Source organism: Phalaenopsis equestris, unplaced genomic scaffold (genome assembly GCF_001263595.1).
Source record: "Phalaenopsis equestris unplaced genomic scaffold, ASM126359v1 Scaffold235275, whole genome shotgun sequence".
In the NCBI taxonomy this organism is placed as follows: domain Eukaryota; kingdom Viridiplantae; phylum Streptophyta; class Magnoliopsida; order Asparagales; family Orchidaceae; genus Phalaenopsis; species Phalaenopsis equestris.
In genome coordinates, this window is record NW_018253158.1 from 30,841 (window position 1) to 47,333 (window position 16,493).

The following is a 16,493-nucleotide window of genomic DNA, read 5'->3' on the forward strand; positions in this document are numbered from 1 at the left end:
GCGTCGTGTTGTTAGAGCTATAATCGCTCCATTAAATTCGTTTCAACTATTACTGGCAGTATGATTGACGAGGGATTGTGGTATTGCAACATATAGATGACCCGAAACTCTCATTTTTCTCCTCCTCTCGCTCCATCCTCATGATAGAAGCGCTATCAAACTAGCTAGGGAGCAACTATGGGATTGCGTCATATGGAAGTGTCGCGAGATATAGAAGGTTCGTAGGAAGGCTTCGATACTGTCACGATCAAGCTGGCTGTGAGCAAACCACGGGCTGCGGTGCACAATGAATTCATTTCGCGATACAATTGCGATCAAGCAAGCGACCAGATCTCCAACATACAACTTTTACTTTTGTGATAAAAAATTTTCCCGGCAATATCGTTGATGGCAAAAAAGTTAGTTGATTTGAAGAAAAAATTGGAGGAATTTGTCAAATCAAATCTGGGATGAAAGAAAGGTTCTCCACCATAGAAGTAAGGTTTATCTCTATAGACAATAGATTTACTGCCATGGAAAACTGAATTGAGGGCCGATTCGAGCACTTGGAGGAGATGATAAAGAAACTTATCGACATACAAATCAAGATCCCGCAAGCAATTCAGTTTGCAAGCCCTCACCTTAAGTGTTTGGCCGAAGCATGGACAATTCTTAGCTAAATCAAAAGGAAAAGAGATCAAATGAGAGGACACGAGGAGGAAAGCATCCCACATCTCAAACCCTCTTCTAGTGCTCTGTTTGGGGGTGGATTATTGATTTTCGAGGGAGTTGGTTGGGCTGAAATATGGAGAAGGGTTTTGCAAGGGGTATGGAGGAGCACGAAGAATAAATGAGAGAAGCAGGGATGGGAATGACTGTGATCGAAGGAGGGAATTTTACCCTTAATACATTGGAGAAACAATAGAGGGAGAGAAAATTGGGGTGGAGATACTAGGGTTAGGAAGTTGAAGATGTCGATCTTCGAGGGGGAAGAAATACATGGGTGGGTGTATCGGGTGGAGTGATATGCCACGGTAGATAGGCTAACTGAGGAGGAGAAGCTCACGATGGCAGGGTTATGTTTGGATGGGAAAGCGCCATCATGGTTTCAGTGAAGGGATGATAGATACCTGATCCGCTCATGGGAAGAATTTAATGATTGCTTGTTGGAACTTTTTAGAGGCATTCGGGAAGGAGACCTACATGAGAAATTCTTTGCATTGACTCTAGAAGGGTCTATAATAAAGTATAAGGAGAGATTCAAACTCTTTTTGGGACTGTTGAGGGGAATTTCTGAAGCACTATTAGAAGGGAACTTCATAGAGGGTCTAAAAGCCTAACATGCGTGCACCATTTCAACTACTGAGATTGCGAGGTTTGGGAGAAACCATGAAATTAACTCAATTGGTTGAAGATGATAATGCAGTGGAACAGGCTAATAGGATCAGTACTGGTAGACCGTCATACTGAACTACTTCAACCACGATGTACAGAACAAGAATCATGGGTCACAACCGGGAGTGACTCTCAAGCGCTATACAAAGATAGATTTTTAGGATAAGCGTGCTAAGATATTATATTTTTGGTGAGATGAGAAGCTTACCCAAGAGACTGTTGCAACGATTGAACATTACAGGTTCTCACAGTGTATGACGAGGAGGTAGAAGATGAAGAAACAAAGTCAACTATGGAGTCACCCTCACTTTTCGCACCTTGTTTGGACAAGGTGTCTTTTGGGAGGGGAGTATTGTTACATTGACGCCTAGCTTAAGGGCAATTTAGTCTTTTTGTTATTTATTATTGCTTGATATAGATAGGGCTAATATTTTTAGGGTTAGGGTATGCATGAGATTATTATTGTGAGTCTTATGATTAGGGTTTGAGAGAGATTTCTTACCTCTTGTGTTGTAGTAATTGGGAAAGATTACGAACTTCTCGAATTGTAGGTGCTTATCTTTTTATTCTTCTTGAGTGTTTGATGTTCTTGCTATAAAATATTTGTTTTGCCCTACTTTCTAACAAGATTCCTATCACATTCCTTATCTTTTATCAGAGCTCTCACTTGATTATTTATAGATGTAATTTAATTTCATAGTTCTGAGTGTTTTGGAAGTCCGAGGTTTATTCATGCTCGTTTGGTGAGTTGAGTCATATTCTTGCTCTTAAGCTAATTATTGTGTCCTCTATAATTGTGTTCGTGTAATTATATATTCTTTTTAGCTTTTCTAAGATGATATGTACAACATTTGAAGTTCTTATTTGTAACATTTTACTTCTTCATTTTCATTTTGTTGCATTGTTTAGTCTAAGTGTTCATTTATATTTTATTCTTTTCAAGTGCAATCATTGGAAGATTTGACAACCCTTGAGCTTGTTCCCTCTCTTAGGGGGCGTTTGGGGGAAAAGTAGACATGCCCACCATGATTAAGGAAGTTTGCATGGTTTGCGTCCTACGACACCATGGTTAAATCTATTTGTTTTAAAGGCGGACTTGGCCTTGATGGATACTTGCGCAAAAAATTAGGTTATACCTCTGCTCATGGAGTTTTTTCTGGTTGATGGTCGTTGTAGATGATTTTGAGGGAAGATCAAATTAATTATGAACGGATTTTATGTTATAAGATAAAATTGAGGTAAGGCATGATCGAGTCCACACAATAGGCTTTCCTCTTCTAAAGGTTCTCTGTTTATAAACACACACACACACAAACCCACACTTACATATCTATAATGAAAGAAGATGATTGCATGCGCGCACACGGTCATTTATGCATATATATAAAGAAAGGATATCATTAGGTGTTTGCTAGTGTTTGTTGTGGAGCTCGTTGGATTTGATTGTTTGAAGGTAATTAGTTTGTTTGAAAATGGTGACATTTTTATAGAGTTGGCAATTGTGGGGAGTTGGATGACTATTGCAGTTTTTTAGCTATTTTAAATTTATACCTAGACCAGAAAAGAACAGCAACTTGTTGGTTTCTAGGGGAAAAAAAGTTGGGACTTAGGTAATAGTAGTCTCCAATCAATTGCGAGCTTGGAAGAAGAAGACATGGTGGTTGATGTGTTGTGCTTTGGAAACGGGCTGATTGATATTAGGATTGACATATTTAAGTAGGATTTAACAACGTTCTTCATATAGCAAAATTCAAATTTTAAATCCCACAAATTTCTAGATCTCTTTTCTTCTCCTTTTCACTCCATGATCCCATTGATTCCCTTGCTTGCGAGTCCTGTCACAGCTTGCTTGCTTTTCTATCATGGAGTGCATTGAGTAGGAGCAAAATGGCTTCGCACATTGCTGGTCCCATTCTAGACTTTTTTAGCGAGTCCATTCACAAATTTCTCACTTCTTTGTTGTTAGAGATTTTGGGAAACTGCATAGTAATGAACGGGAACACTTCAGCTATTCCGTCTGAGGTTGATATTCTCAACTGATCTCATGCAGTGTCACAGCTAATATAAATATATTTTTTGGATAATTTCGACATTTCAGACACATTGACTCAGTTTGTCTCAAAATATGAGTGACGGTTGATGATTTCTGATAATGTTAATACATTTAAGTTGGCATTATGCACACCGCATCTTTTGTACGCCTTTTTTATCATATTTGACTGAACCAATCAGAAGGGCTATTTCTTGATAAGTTTGACTCTCGAAACACATCATTGTAGGATATTCATTAATGGTTTGTGATTGAGTGAACTTTATGCAAGCAAAACATTTTGAACCCAATTTGAGCAATACTATTGTATTTTCAGTCTTCTGTCACATTTAATAGACTTGGATTTTGGTGCAGTAAGTAGAGGTTAACAATATCTGGTTAGTATAACCAGTGTAGGAATGATGCTCTAGTTTTGGAAAGGAATTTGGGGAGCGGATGGAGGGAGGTTCATTACTACACCTGTCGATGGAGATGCCTGAAGGTGCTTCATTACAACACCTGTCGGTGTGTTTAATTTGATCACCAGTTAGCTCTGCTCAGTTTATATCAAATTCAATGAAGAACTTCATGCATCAAGCTTGTGAACATGTAATTGCAAAGAATAAAAGGTTTTAGCAGTGGATTTGGGTTTATGAAGTTGAAGATAAACAGTGTTTATGATGTAATCTTGAGTGCTGACATAATGAGTGCAAAAATCATTTGAAGATTCTTCTTGAGAGCAGCAGGAGAGGTATAGGAAAAGTTAACAGCTAAGGTAAATATGATCTCTCAAAAGCTCACAACGGTGTATGTTGGTGATGTGACAAAATTAGCCACATGGAAAAAAAAAAGAATGGTTGTAGAGAAATATTTGGTAAAATTTGAATCAAATATAGGCATTTGTGCTGTTCCAAGTGAAGTTAGCTATAATGCAGTAATTCTTAGTGTCGGCTGTCCTATGGAGTTGAATCTTGGTTTTAGCTGCATCTTTTCATTCAACTCATGTAAAGACTTTGTAGTTACATAAGATTGGGAGAATATTCATCTTGCTGATGACATGTTAAATTTTATGTAAGTTGGCGACATACAAATCACAATAAGTGATGAAAAACTTCACAATCTGAGGCATCTTTTTGTCTTGAAGTGCAACTTTACGTGATGTCAAAAACTGAAATAATTGGAGCAATGGTTAAATCTATTCATCATAATTTTGGTGGTTTGGCATCGAATAAAATTTTTGTCTGGTGGAAGCTTCCAAGAGGAAAGATGGGCATTGCAGAGCATATGACCTTTTAGGATCAAAAGCAACAATGTAATAAGACTTGGATGGTGGTAAAAAATGATAGATTTGTCACCGATGGATAAAATTAGCCACATGGAAAAAGAATGGTTGTAGAGAAATATTTGATAAAATTTGAATCAGATATAGGAATATGCGCATGTTCCAAATGAAGTGAGCTATAATGCACTAATTCTTAGCGTAGGTAGTCATATGAAGTTGAATCTTGGTTTTAGCTACATCTTTTCATTCAACCCATGTAATGGCTTTGTAGCTAGTTGTTTTACATAAAATTGTGAGAATATTCATGTTACTGATGAAATGTTAAATATCATGGAAGTTTGTCACAGACAAAACAAGATAGGTGATGAGAAACTTCACAATATGAAACACATTTTTTGGCTTCAAGTGCAACCTTAGATGATGTAAAAAATTGAAATAATGGGAGCAATGATTAAATTTATTCATGATGATTTTGGAGGCTTGGCATCGAATAAAATTTTTGTCAGGTGGGAGCTTCCAAAAGGAAAGATGGGCATTGCATGGCATATGACCTTTAGGTTCAAGAGCAACAATGTAATATGACAAAAGATGGGCACTGCATGGCATATGGCCTTTTAGGTTCAAGAGCAACAATGTAATATGACATGGATGGTGGTAAAAGATAATAGGTTTATCACTGATGGATTGAGGTACTACTCGATATATGATTGAGAGCGGGTGTTGTATAGAGATGATTTCCTTATAATGTTTTATCAACATTTAATCTTTAAATGAGAAATTGTTAAAATGTGGTGATAATCATCTCACTAATCTTGATTGCGAAGTTAAAACTTATTGCATGATTTTATTTTATACATTTCTTTTTTTGCATTCTTAAAAATATATCTATTTAACCTCAATAATTTTGTTAATTATCATCCATAAGCATTGTATAAGTTGAAGGGCATCACTCATTCTTCTTCTTCATTCAGCTTGGTCATGGGTGTTTAGGAGTAGGCTTGATAGGTGGTCATTGGAATGTTTGGAGATTTCTTTTTGATAATATTGATCAGCGTATATAAATGGATTTCACCGTTGGATGATCGAATATAAACATTGAAGGGTTAGATTTGATAGAAGCCAAAGGCCTTAGTAAAAGGAAATAAAAATTTTCATAAGGGTTAATACCTATTGAGTTGGTCTCATATATCAACAAATTTTTTTCAATCTCCGATAAGCATTGTGGGGTCCCAAGTCTCAGATGCAAAAAGTGAAAAGTCATGTTAGATAATCGATGGACAACATAAAAATTTTTGTTGAAAATTTTTGACATGAATCCTTTAAGTGGGGACAAATGATTCGACAGTGAGAGTCATAGTAGTTCTCTCTCAAGATAATAAATTCATCAAGTTTTTTAGCGTAACACTTAGTAATCAAAGACAAAGGTGATCTACATATGAGCAAGAGTTATATGCTATGTGATTTGAGCTTTAAAGTAATGGGAGCATTATCTGATGCATGAACAATTTATACTCTTTAGTCACTAATCCTTGCAGTTTCGACAAACCTAGAAAAACTTAAACCAAATGCATATGAGATGGGTTGTAAACATCCAAAAGTTCAGTTTTGTATTGAGACACAAATCAAGACACACCAACGGGATCATTGATAATAAACTCATATCATTTCACCTGCTATGGAATGTTCTCCACTATCGCAATATTTCACCACAGGACAGAAACCGTGTCTCCACTTTCCTCTATTATTACCTACTTTATGCATTGTCTTTACCTTATATAAGTTGCTGTACCCAACTCTTAGTTCCACTGAAGAAGCTTTCTGAGATGCGTGGAACCTAAGGCCGTCCTTGACCTTACAAGCTACCTTAACATAATTTCCCTGGTTTTGTTCTGCCTTTGCTGATTCAATCTCTCATGGCATTAGAACCAAGGTGCAAACTCTAAATCCCTACTTCTTGTCCTTCGAAAATTTCTTCCCCTGCCCCTCCCCAAATGTTCGATTTTTCCTCCTCCACCAACCCTAGCTTATTCAACACCGCACCATACATGGCTGAAATACCCATCCCCTCCTCTCTCAAGTTCTTAATGCCAAACATTAAGAACATTGCCCACATTCAACTCACCACAGATAACTATCCCACTTGAAAATCCCATATCCACAAGCTCTTTGATGCCTTCTTGGATGGCTCTGCAGTGTCTCCCTCTCCTCAAATCCTCGATATCAATGACAATCTCATTCAAAACCAACAATATATATTCTAAAAACTCATTGATCAAAATCTCTCAGTGGCCATGTAGTCCACCATTTCACCCATTATCCTTCTCTACATCCTCAAGTTGGAGTTAACTTTCGAAGTATGGACTACCCTCATGCATCGCCTCCAATCGACGAACTTATCTCGGGTTAGCCAACTATGCAACGAGCTTCATCATATCTCTATGAAGGACCAAACTAGGACGCAATACCTCCTCATGATCAAATCTTTCGTCGACAATATTGTCGCTACCGGTGGTTACATCGATCCAGAAGACATTATCCTTAACACCCTCAATGGTCTACGATTTTCTTACCAATCCTTCAAAACCGCCATCCGCACACTAACAGAACCAATTAAACTTGATCTCTACTCATTACTCTGCAGCGAAGAAATCAATCTTTCGGTTGAAATCATGAAGGAATCCAATCTCAATACTATGGCCCTCTTCTCCTCTCAAGATGGCAGCAACACAGTTAATAGAGGCCGAGGAAAACAACTGCCCAACGCTAGAGGCACTACTCGCTCTCGTGGATGATCTCCATCCGCCAGAGGTGGCCGTAGCTCTAACTATCAAACCCCTCGCCCCATCTGTCAGATTTGTGGGAAGACTAGTCATGCAGCAATAACATGTTGGCACCGGGCGAACTTTAATGCCTATCCATCCTCTCAAACAGATGATGTTCTCTTAACCTCCACCGCTACCCCAAATGAAGAATGGCTGCTCGACTCCGGTGCAACTTCACACCTACATCCAACCTTGACCACCTTCAACTTGCTACACCATACATTGTCTCCAACTCAGTCTATGGTGACGGTTCGACTCTCCCCATCACTCACTCCGGCAAAGGTATCTTACCAACTCCTAAACGTAAGATCCAACTCCCTTAACTACTACATTCTCCCCAACTCGCCTGAAATCTTCTATGTTTACAAACTTACATTTGACAACAATTGCGACATAACTTTTAAAAAATTGGGTTTTGTTATTAAGGACTAGGAGACAAACAAAACCTTGCTTCAAGAACCTAGCAAAGACAACCTCTATCCCATCTCCACCTTCATCGCTTCCAACCGCATCTCATCTACTGAAATTTGGCACCGCCGCCTAGTTCTTCCCAATCAAGCCACCATCAAAGTTATCTCTCGGACAACTACAACACCAATACCTACTTCTTTACTTTTCTGTAAACTTATATCATTTCACAAATTAGTTCTCAATCAATTTCATAAATCCATCAAAATCCTCCGAACCGATAGAGGGGGAAAATTCACATCTCATACTCTGCAAAACTGCCTTGCCATAACGACATCATCCACCAATTCAGTTGTCCTTACATGCCTCAGTAGAATGGGGTCGCAGAATGCAAATATTGTCACCTCATTGAAACCACAAGAACCCTACTTCTCACGTCTCACTTGCCCCCAAAACTTTGGTCTGTTACCCTCATGACCGCTGCTTACCTTATCAACGGGATGCCCTCCAAAACTACCTCTCTCAAATCTCCCTACAAGCTCCTATATTGCACCACACCATCGTACTCTCATCTACGCATCTTTGGCTACCTATATGCTTCCCATGGAGAAAACCACAAGCACCACACAAACTCGCCCCCACAGCTCCCCATTGCATCTTCTTGGGTATTCCACCTCTCACAAAGGATACTATTGCTACAACCTAAAAAAAAATTAATCGAGTCCTAGTCTCTCGTCATGTCACCTTCAACCATCAAAATTTTCCCTAATCCACTCCTGCACCGACTTTTACTTCATCGCCTATATCATTCAAAACCATCTCTCCCAAACTACTTACTCCCACTACTTTCACACCCAACAACAGCACACCAACCATCCTACCGAAATCACTTCCTCCCCTTCACTCCCTAGGGCTCAATTACCTGCTCGAAACAATTCCGAACCCACACCTACAACAGATATTGGTTCCACCCCTTTACTTTCCATATGAACACATCCAATGACTCCTAGATTCAAAACTGGATCGCTCAAACCCAAACGACCTCTCAACCTTCATACCACGGTTAATCAAACCCCAGACCCTACATCCTATACTCAGGCGGCTAAGCATTGACACTGGCGACAAGCAACATCCCTTGAATTTCAAGCCCTCCAATAGCAAAACACGTGGATATTGGTTGACCCACCACCTCACCAACACCTTATTGGTTGCAAGTGGACTTTTCAAACCAAATACAACGCAGATGGCACCGTATCTAAGCATAAAGCATGCCTAGTCGCTCAAGGATTCAAGCTACTCTAGGGAATTGACTACACCACCACCTTCAACCTCTTTGCCAAACAAGCGCCCAGATAGTGATACAACACACTCATTAACTATCTCAAAGACAGTCAGCTCATTGTAAGCACCACCAACCCCTCCTTCCTCATCTACAAAAACGAGTCAAGCACCATCTATTTTATTGTCTACGGCGACGACATACTACTCACAGGTAACAATCCAATTGAATTAAACTAATCTCTCTTGTCAAATCAGAATTCAACCTCAAAGTCTTTGGACCCACCAACAACTTCCTCTGCATAACCACACAGAACACACCCAATGGCTACCATCTTACCGAAACCTCCTACATCACTTCCATTTATCAACAAATAGACACTTACCTGGAAACCCGTCTGCACACCCCACCACTCAAACTTCAACCAGATGCAACCTCCAACCATATTCCAACCCAACTCAATTTTGCTGCGTTGCAGGATCCCTCCAATACTTGACCATAACTAGACCGACATTGCTTTTGCTGCGAACTACCTATGCCAACACATGCACAAACCTTTTCAAGTCCTCAAACGTCTCATTCGATATCTTCAAGGTACACTCAACTTTGGTCTCCCTTTCATTCGGGGTGATCACCAACTCAAGCTACTCCAACTTCTACTGGGCCGGTGACTCAACAGATCGACGCTCAACTTCTGGATTCTGCACCTTCATCGGCAACAATCTCATAGCATGGACAATACAAATTTAGAAAACTGTTGCTCGCTCATCAACCAAAGCGGAATACAGGGCTCTCGTTGCAGCAACTACAAGCATTCTATGGCTTCGTCGACTTGTTCACGAATTTCAAGTCTCACTCACCACACCAACACCCATCTACTGTGACAACACCTCCAATTGCCATATCTCTCAACCCAATTTTCCATGCTCTTACCAAGCATGATGAAATTGACCATCATTTTTTACGTGACCACATCCTCCGGTGAAATTCAGATCTCTCATATAAATTCTCAAGACCAAATAACAGATATTTTCACCAAAAACCATCCTTTAGCTCAGTTTCATCGACTTCGAAGCAAACTCACAATTGTTCCACCAGATTGTTAGTTTGAGGGGGCATAATAAACCCATATTATTTCACATGCTATGGATTGTTCTCCACCATTGCAGTATCTCACCGTAGGACAAAAACCGTTTCTCCATTTTCCTCTATTATTATCTTACCTTACATTAAGTTACTGTACCCAACTCTTATTACCTACCATATCATTTTGTCGCATTGCTGGATCACTCCAATACTTGACCATAACTAGACCGACATTGCTTTTGCTGTGAACTATCTATGCCAACAAATGCACCAACCTTTTCAAGTCGTCAAACGTCTCCTTCGATATCTTCAAGGTGCACTCAACTTTGGTTTCCCTTTCATTCGGGGCGATCTCCAACTCACAAGCTACTCCGACTTTGACTGGGCCGGTGACTCAACAGATCGACGTTCAACTTCTGGATTTTGCACCTTCATCGGCAACAATCTCATAGCATGGACAGTACAACTTTAGAACATTGAAGAAGTCTTCTGATATTTATGGAACTTGAGGCTATCCTTTACCTTACCAGCTACCTTAACATGATTTCCCTGATTTGTTCTGCCTTTGCTGATTCAATCTCTCAACTGACGCATTAAGCGGGCGCGTAATCCTTCTAACTGCTATTCAGTCTACTATAATAGGGCTCAAAACCCTACAAGAGCGTACGTAGTTGATGTGTATTTCGCCCAGGCATGGTCTCAGTGCTTCATACTCACTTGGCTTCAGGAGATCTTTGCTATCAACTGTGGGTTCCTTTTAAAGATAGCCAGCCGTGGATTACCAACACCTCTCTTCAACAGTAGTTTATTAAGGATCTACTGGTGGAATTTTGGCAGCACATGTAGAAAAAGATAAAACTATAGCTCTTGTCCTATCTAGTTTTTGTTAGCCTAGACTAGGATGAGATGTGTGTCATTTTCGAAGGAACCACCCAAAATGCCAGGCTCTATATTCCTTCAGTTGTTCTTGACTCAATTTACGAGGATCCAAGTTTATATTCTATATTGGGCCTGCCAAATACAATAAAATGGTTCTATTCTGTCATGTTAGTAGACAGATTTTCAAAAATGACACTTTGTTGCGTGCAAAATGACTTTTGATTCTTTTAATGTTGCTAAGCTTTTTTTTTAATTTGTTTATTTTAAGAAATAGTGAGACTATGGCATTCCTAGTAGTCTAACTTTTGATCGAGATGTGAACTGCATTAGTTGTTTTTGGCGGGAGTTTTGAAAACGGTTGAAAATGAAACTTAAATTTAGTTTGGCTTACCACCACACTCTGATGGCCAAACTAAAGTGGTGGATTGTACATTGGGAAACATGATATGGTGCCAAAATAGTGGAATGACATGTTTGGGTGTCAAGCCGAGTATGCTTTCAATTCCATGGTGAACATAACTGCTGATAAGTTGCCCTTCAACATTGTATATACTAAAGAGCGGCATCATACTGTAGATGTAGATTTATTAGCGCAGACGAAGAGTTCGCAAGCTGCCAAAGTCCCAAGTGAATTTGATTAAATGCTACAAGATGTGAGGGCTAAAGATTAACAACAAGAAGTAGAGGTATAAACAAAAGATGGATGCACATCAGAGACATTTTTGATGTGGGCGACTTAGTGATGATCCGTCTCTGGCATATTAACTTGCACATTTGTAGAGTTGGATCTGTTGAACATGATTTGCAACGGTTTAATATGTGCTTGTTAATGGAATACTAGCCTTCGTAAATATATATGCATCTTTGCATAAATATGGTGAGGGCCAGAGTTTCTTTTTTTGATTGTGAAGGCCTTCTCTTACTGATTATGGACATAGTGAAAAATATATACTTTTGGGATTACTGCATCTGTTCAGCTATTGGCTAGAGGTGATAAAAACTGATGATTTGTTGTGAGGCTGATCTTTTAGTTTAGAACATGATCAATGGTGTTTATTGGTGAATTTATAGCTGTCTAATTATTCCTCCATGAAGGTTTCATTAATTTTGCACATTTAGAATAATATTCAAGTTACCAAATATCAACGATGAATTATAAGGTCACATTACAGCAGCATACAACATACAATACTATTCTGTATACAGTAACATTAATATTTCGCTCGATATAGACACATCTAACTCATCGAAACGTCAAGCATCTGCAGGTTACTCTTCTTGGGACCTCTGGAATTTCTGGTTCTTATGTTGAACAAAGAGCTTGAAGAAAATGAAAATTCAGTTCTGAACATGTCTGCACGCACGCAGAAATTTTCGTAATTTGACGTTTCCTTATTATTTTATCCGTGTTCTGTAAAAGAACACTTTAGTTTTCAGTTCCTTCAAAGCAGCACTGAAATATTGTAAATTAAATATATTATATCGCAGCATTCTTCAGTGGAGCCTCTATTATTTTGATGCAGAATTTTTATGTGTTCCGTGGACAGTAAGTAAATGCGTTTTTATTCTTGAGAAATACTATGCTGTTTGAATTTATTGGAACAGGGCTACATTCAATTGGATTTAGGCCATTTGGTGGCTTGGTTCTGAGTCGAGTCTGTCTGTGATCATTACGCATGGTAGTCATGTTTTTTTTTCCAAGAAAATTTAATTTTTTGAAAAATTCTGTCTAGATATTTCGAGTTATATTAATCAAATGCTCAGAATGTTTTAAGAATTTATTTTTTTTCTCATAATTTAATTGTTTTAATTTTATAGACATCAGGAATATTTATTTCAAAAGATTTATTTTTTTTCTCATCATAATTTTATTTAAAACCATTTAGTGAGAGGGATTTATTTAAAAAGCATGATATTTGTTATAATTTGATTTTGATTTATGAAAATCATGATATTTGTTAAAAAGACTTGATGTTTTTCTCATAATTTAATTTAATTGTTTAGAATACTGAAACACTATGCTAGTTTATTTATATATAAAAAAGCATGATGTTTGTTATTAATATTTATAAAAAAACTGACTGACTTGAATATAGAAGGGGAAGTATTAAAATATGCTAAATTGAAATGGGCACGAGCTACATTTAATGAACATTGACAATGAGACAAAACAACATATAGGGTACCAGTTCATGCTCATTGACGCGCTGCACATTATAGTCCTTAATTAAAGTAAGAACAATAAATGCGAGTAAATTGCTTCAACAATTTATCAACATCTTTTATTCCAAAACTTAATGCCTTTCACTTTGCTCGTCAAACAGCGGGCCCCATTAACACCGTTGCCGCATTTATTATATCTTTTCTTTCGCGGGTATCAGATTTTAGACAGTTTATCTTTTTTTATCATTGCCGTCCAATTTTACGAAATTCATATCGCGCCGTTAGATCAGAAGGCTTCCCGTGACCGAAGCAGGTTGGAGACAGCTGTTGGCCAGCACGTTGCGGACCTCTAATTCGACTCTCTCTCTCTCTCTCTCTCTGAACTTATTCTGTTTTTTTTCTTTTCACAACTTTTTTTTATAGGATTGCTCATATTATTTTTGTTAGATTTTTTTTGGGGCTGTTTTTTAATATTTTTCTTTATTTATAAGAATGAGCATTTCAACAGTCAAATTGATTAGAACATAATCTGATACTTTTCTAGAAGAAAGAAAGTTAAATGATAATCAAAACTTCAAAATACTTTAAATAATAATTTCAATATTAACTAATTGTAAAGACAGATGTAGCTAGGATGCCAAAAAAGACTATTTATTTGGCCCATTTATTAGCTTTTGTTTGAATAAGCAAGTGGAACATGATATGCGATTTTGTGTTTTGTACTGCATAAAAATCGCACAGGTTCAAATTCACTATCCTACATTTACACGATTTCAAATGTAATATAATATGAGCCAAACAGCAATAAGAAAAATTTAAATCGAGCAATGCATAAGAAAATTATTTACGGGAAATTTAGAACATGAGACCAACAAGAGCTATACATCTGACATCGATCGCATAGACTCTGCTAAGTAGCTGTTACCGCGAATATACAATAAAATTACATTAATATACTATCATTAGTAATTATTTTTAATCATACAAGTTTAGTTTCTTGTCGCCAAAAAAAAAAAAAAAAAAAATCATTTCTTCTGCTCGCATTAAGAAGAAGAAATAATAACTATAAAACTTGAATCCGCGCGTTCTGGGATAAGTTCTAATCGATGCTGTTTTATTATATTATATCAAATAAAAAAATTACAGTTTCAGAACTCGGTACAAATAAAAAAATTATAGTTATAGATTGACGCCGTTAAAATAAATAAAAATAATGAAGATGGAAAGTGGGATGGAGTCGGGTCGCCGGAGCAGCTGGGGGAAGGAGGCTTATTAAGGTCGGCGAAGACGACGGTGGTAGTAGGACTTGAGGCGGGCGCCACAGAAAGTGCAAATGATGGCACGCCACATCTTCCGGTAGAGCGGCACGTAGCAGAACCTGGTAGCGGTCTCGATGTCGGCGACGCTGGCCCCGCCGCCGCATCTGGAGCAGATCCCCGCGGCGGGCTTGGAGGACCTGACCATCTCCCTCGTGTCCACCAGGAAGCAGAAGAAGACCATGATTTCCGTTTTGTTTGTGTTGCAGCAGAACGCGAGGGAGGAGGAGGAGGAGGAGGAGGAGGAGGAGGAGGAAATATTTATGAATTATGTGGGAGAGCTACCGTGGGATAGGTACCACGTGGAAAGATGGGGGTCTCAGTGGTCACTCATGTGAACAGCGCTTTGCGGACATCTCAGTTAACCGTTAGCAGATGCATCCTTACCTAATCTTATTAATGAGCCAGCCTTCATGGATGGGAAGATGCGCCCCGCCAGGATGTCAACCACCGCCTCTTTACTAGACTGTATATTAGTGTTAACATCCACAAATGTTTACCATATCAACCCTGCAATTAAAATTATAAAAATAGATGATGACACATGTTACCTAGGTTTATCTTACAATGCTTGCGGAGTTGTAACGTCATGCATCTTAAATGATACTGTAACACCCTCAATTTGTGTGATGGGATGAGACAATGATTAAGTTGGTTTGTCAAGCTTATAAATTTATCTAATTTCCGTTTTGCAAATCGTTATTAACTATTTTTTCATAATTTTTTAATTCACATATTTTAAGATGTTAGAAGATTTATATAATGGTTATGTTTAATAAACCTAACAAATTAAATAATGTCCATTATGTCCTTTAATTAATAAAAAAATATTTATTAGGATAATTTAGCGTAAATATCCCAAGCCACTTATGCATTTTTGTTTCTTTTCATTCTCCAATCCCTGACTTTAGAGAGATAAAAAGATAGTTTATAGTGAGAGACTTAATTTGGGGGCCTTAGAGTCGATTTTGTGCGTGAGCTAGTTGAAGAAAATTTTCGGCTCTAGATAAGTTACTATTAATTTAATTTATATTTTAACTTCATTATTTTTTAACTCAAATTTTGATATTTTATTTATTGAAATTTTTCACAGTGAAATTTTTTATATGATGTAGATTAGATTATGTTGGACAAATTGACAAAAAAAATATTTATTTATCACCAGATATTTTGTTGCATATAATATTTTGTATATTTTGAAACATATGCTAAACCTTATAAAATTTGTTGTAGAGTAAGAAATACTTGAATATCATATAAGTGGTATCCTGTATAAAATTTGTTGTAGAATAAAATTTGATAAAATCTGTTGTAGAATGAAATTTATTGTAGAACAAGAAAAAGTTTCTCAAATAACCTTGAATCCATATATATTCTTACATCATTATTTACAAATATAATAAACTAATTTATAATTCTTTTTCTTCTATTTAGAAAACTATCGCTCGTGAAATCAACTCATTTTTAACTTCTTATGCGGTGCTATTTACAACTCATGTTTAACTCTTCCATAAAGTGTTATTTTAGTCCAAGAGTCTATAAAAATGTCAAATTAATGCCAGACTTATTTAAAAAGTGGCTAAAATAGTCCTCTTAAATAATTTGAGGATTATGTTAGCTCCATACTAAATAAGCCTTAATGACTAAATTGACACTTTTCTAAATTATGGGACTAAAGTGGCTCCTTTAAAAAATTGGGAGACCATTTTATCACTTTTCTCAGTAAACTTTGGCTCCAATCAGGTTTCACTAAATCAAATCCTAAAAATATACGTAAGAAAACAAAAAAAAAACATTTAGTTACTATTTTCTACTTCAAAATGTGCTAGATTAATTAAAAGGAATCAGTTGCATT

At 37.4% G+C, this 16,493-nt stretch overlaps 2 protein-coding genes across 3 annotated transcripts in view; one reads left to right on the top strand and one right to left on the bottom strand.

The window, feature by feature from the left end:
• Positions 1-12,806, top strand: part of LOC110039107 (succinate dehydrogenase subunit 5, mitochondrial) — a 32,688-nt gene extending 19,882 nt beyond the window's left edge. For both annotated transcript variants that reach the window (XM_020744065.1, XM_020744064.1), the window contains exon 4: positions 12,428-12,806. In XM_020744065.1, coding sequence (XP_020599724.1) covers positions 12,428-12,484 — 57 coding nt within the window. In that variant the 3' untranslated portion in view covers positions 12,485-12,806. The remainder of the gene's footprint in view (positions 1-12,427) is intronic.
• Positions 12,807-14,400: 1,594 nt separating this feature from the next.
• Positions 14,401-15,064, bottom strand: LOC110039111. The gene has a single exon (XM_020744068.1). It carries the CDS (start codon positions 14,820-14,822, stop codon positions 14,595-14,597), a length of 228 nt encoding a protein of 75 aa, XP_020599727.1. The 5' UTR covers positions 14,823-15,064; the 3' UTR covers positions 14,401-14,594.
• Between the last annotated feature and the right edge of the window lie 1,429 nt (positions 15,065-16,493).

Excerpts from the sequence above, each read along its gene's own strand:
- LOC110039111 (XM_020744068.1), bottom strand. The coding sequence starts at position 14,822 with ATGGTCTTCTTCTGCTTCCTGGTGGACACGAGGGAGATGGTCAGGTCC.